The 3891-nt window shown below is 37.1% G+C and overlaps 1 protein-coding gene across 1 annotated transcript; it reads right to left on the reverse strand.

The window, feature by feature from the left end:
* Positions 1–269: 269 nt before the first annotated feature.
* Positions 270–1169, reverse strand: LOC148956534 (uncharacterized). The gene has a single exon (XM_089091103.1). The coding sequence runs from the start codon at positions 1167–1169 to the stop codon at positions 270–272; it is 900 nt and encodes a 299-aa protein (XP_088947229.1).
* Between the last annotated feature and the right edge of the window lie 2722 nt (positions 1170–3891).

Consider the following 3891-nt stretch of genomic DNA (forward strand, 5'->3'; position numbering starts at 1 on the left):
GCCACAATGCTATCATGCTCTCTGCCAAGGACAATTTCAGGATCCAAAAGTGACAGTGCTTTCAATGTTTCGTCTTTGTGGTTAATTTTATTTCTGATTTGACTAACAAGTTCTACCATGTACGCCAAACAGTGCTCCTTAAAGCCAGCAAATTCAATGGGACCCAATTCACTATTTTGCTTTTCCAGGTACACCATAGTGTTTGGTCCAAAACTTACCTCTTCCATTGGGCGAAAATTTTCTTTGGTGAGACTCACTATTAATGGGCTCTACCTCTCAATCACAGAAGCTTTGATGAAACGTCTAAGTATTGATTTTAAAAGTCTGCAGTTACTTTTTAGAAACAAATGAATCCGCGTATCAGAGGACTGAAAATCAGTATTCATGCTATTGACTTTCTGTAGCATAAAACTCAAGAAATACATGTAAGCTTTTACAAATGGGTCTTGCATATACCTCAGAATCTTTGCAGCTCTTCCCTTGGCCAGAGAATCCGGAGCCTTTGTACCTAACGCATGGCTGGTAAATAAGAGCAGAAGAGGTGGCCACTTCTGTAGCACTCTATTGACAGCTTTTTCCATTGAAAGCCAACGTGTATTAACTATTAGAAGAAGCTTATGTACCCCCTGTTTAGCAAATTCTTGTATTTCCTGAAATTCATTTTGCCTCTTGCTACTTCCTGGCACATACATTATCAAGTTCCTGAGAAAAGGTTCAAGACCATCAGGTAAAGCTTTCACTGCATAACTTGCACACAGTGCCGTTGAATGACTGGTACAACCCAAAACAAACATGTCTGGTAAGTCATTTTTAAGCTGTACTCCAAGACCTCCAACAGTTTCAGTTTTCACTGAAGCATTGTCAAAAGCAACACCTATAATATTGTTTTTTGGTATCTCTTTTTTTTCTAAGTAATTGTTGATGATAGTTCTTAGCCCGCGGCTCGAGTCGTCCTCTACTTTTAGTAGACCAAGAAATTCCTCACAAACTTGGTCGGTAGAACAGTTCCAATATTTAACAATCAATACAAGACACTTTGTAGTTGTTCGTTCAGTTGTTTCATCAACGATAAGGGAGAATTTTGAGACTCTCAGAAACTTACGAAGTTCTTCTCTTTCATATGGAGCTAGAACGTGCTTAATAATTCCAGTGGTTACAGTCCTTTTCATCTTCATTGCCTTCACAATTTGGGAATCAGGAGCAGAAGCTTTGAGAACTGGAAGTAGACTGTTTGCCTTCACAAATGATATGTCTTCATTAGCAAACCATGCAGCCAGTCTTATTTAGGAGTTGATGATATAAGACTCTGTGCCCATGCGTTCTCTAACAAACTCAGAAACACTGGTTGTGAGTTGTAAAGCACGAATATTTTCCAAGTTTGAGTTCCTACGAGAGTGAAGCAACATGTTGGTCTTTGTTCCTTTGAGCTGCTTCAAACAGAAACTGCACCAAGGCTTGTTTCTGTCATGAAGTGATCTTGCAATAAGTGCTCTAAGGTCATTATATTCTTCCCAAGCTTTACTGTATTGGTGATTGCGGGTCTTGACACTCACAGCCATACTTTTCCCTCGTTATTTCCTTAACTTGTTTGCCTTTGAAAGTGGGAAATTTGGCGTAACAGATTCCTCATTGATTTCTTCACTGGAAGAACTGAAATTTCTTTCCACTGCAGCAATTTGGGGCGGCTCAGTCATGTAATCTCTAGCAGCACTGACAAAAAGCTGTTGTTCATCTCGTGAGCCAACACCTACTTCCCTCTCAAGATTTTGGACATTGCGTTTTGAAACTTCTTGAGGCTGGAGAAAAACTGAAGACTCAAAAGACTGGTATACATTCTTGGTGCTTGATTTAAATTCAGTGTTGTCTGTGCTTTCATTAAAAGAAGCTTGGCAAGTATTTTTAGCACAAATATCAGGAGTAGAAGTTGTGTCTGGTCGAGAAGCTTCGCACCAAGATATTTTTCCTTCTTTAGATTTGTTAACAATAGGTTTGAAAAATCCTTCTATTCTCTGTTGATTTCCTCTCTTAGACATCTTTGACAAGATACATAAATGACAGAACACAACTTTAAATGCGAATCATGCAGGACAAATTAATTAAAAAAAAACAAGAAAAAACTGTTTTTGAAGAAAGTAAAGAGCCGAGTCCAAACATTGAATGAATAGAAATTATCACCCCTCAATCCATGTCATTGTAGAATTGACTAGCCCTTTCAAAGTTTCCACTCGGCATGGCCAAGAAAGGAGTAGGCGAGCCCAAAAAATAAATAGTTGATTGGAAGTAAAAACGGTTTCCAGATGTAAGTAGAAAATACCTAGTTTAGGTATAAATTAGTTGAAGAATTTTGAAAAAAAACTAGACTTTCCGAGGCTCACATAAAGCTATGCTCATATAAATGATTTTAATTGTAAAAATAGCTCAAAAAAAGAATGGAATAATATCATATAAAATGCTGGCAACGCAAGCCAAATGTGTAAAGACAGCTTCACTTATAAACACTGCTTGACATTTCAGCTAATTGAGCAAAATAGTCAACTACTTGAGCATTTTGAAGCTGTCGCTCTAGATTTAACCCACTTCAAACGTCTTTTAAGCGAATCGTCAACGACAGTGTGGCTGTGGCTGCCCTTTGGTTTTAGTCCACATTTTGTCTGAAGAGTGGCACAAAGCACAACACTGGCTAGCCGATTGTGATTTCCAGTCTAGATCGTTTTTAAGAGACTAAAAGGTCTTTCTACTACAACATTTTGAAAATGGCAGATAGAAGAAAAATTTAGCAACTTTCAAAACGTTTTCAAATTTCTGACGTCCAGCAGCCATTTTTTTTATATTTATACATTGCAACGCTGTAAACCATCTCATTCTATATACTGTGAAATAGTTTCCAAGAATTTTTACAATTTTTTTGTTATCGAGCCTAGAAGCCTAAACTTACAGTGAAGTTCTAAGCTTAAGCAAAAATTCAACGTGTTCACGCGCGAAAATAAGGGAATATTTTTTTATTAAATTTCGAAGGTTTTTCCAACCTCTTGAAAGGAGCTTATCCGTAATAGTATATATTTTGTTCTGTTTTGTAAACATGACCTTATTTTTAAAGATTTACAGGCTTCAATAACATCCTCAAATTGTCTTTTTATCATCAATGTTGGCAGAGTTGGAGATGACAGAGGAAAAATTAACTAAAGCATCCCCTCCCGACTCAAATAAAAGCAAAAAGTGGGCAATCCCCTAGCCAAACTTCAATGGTTATGAGACAAAACCGTTTTTTAATTACATTATCTCTAGTACAAGCACAGACCAATACCTACCAGAGTCTGCGACCTCCCTGAAACGAGACACCTTTCCTGTTACGGAATTTGAAAAATCAGATGTGGTCTAAACCCATGTGTCACCTTATTCAAAAAAGAAGATGCACTCAAGTTCATAACATTCACCTAACCCAGTCGTCAGCAGCATTTCAAACAGTTCGTGGTATCGAACTATAAGTAAGGAGTGAACCGGCTCAATAGTAACCGAAACTCTAAAAAACGGAATTTTGATACTAATAGATACATCAAAAGAATCAAATTTTTATGCTGATTTCAAATATATAGGTTTCATTAACTTTAGTCTTACCCATCAAATGTTACGGGCCTTAGAAAGTTTGCCATATTTTCAAAAAAAGGGGAAACACCTCCAAAAGTCATATAACTTTAATGAAAATCACACCATCAGATTCAGCGTATCAGAGAACCATGTTATAGAAGTTTCAAGCTCCTATCTGCAAAAATGAGGAATTTTGTTTGCGTGTTTATTTTTTTTTTCAAGGGTGATCATATCAACCCAGTGGTCCTAGAATATCGCGGGAGGGCTTATTCGAATGGAAATTAAAAGTTCTAGTGCCCTTTTTCA

This window comes from Artemia sp. Qi Xiang Cuo, chromosome 1 (assembly GCF_049724085.1).
Source record: "Artemia sp. Qi Xiang Cuo chromosome 1, ASM4972408v1, whole genome shotgun sequence".
NCBI classification, from domain to species: Eukaryota; Metazoa; Arthropoda; class Branchiopoda; order Anostraca; family Artemiidae; genus Artemia; species Artemia sp. Qi Xiang Cuo.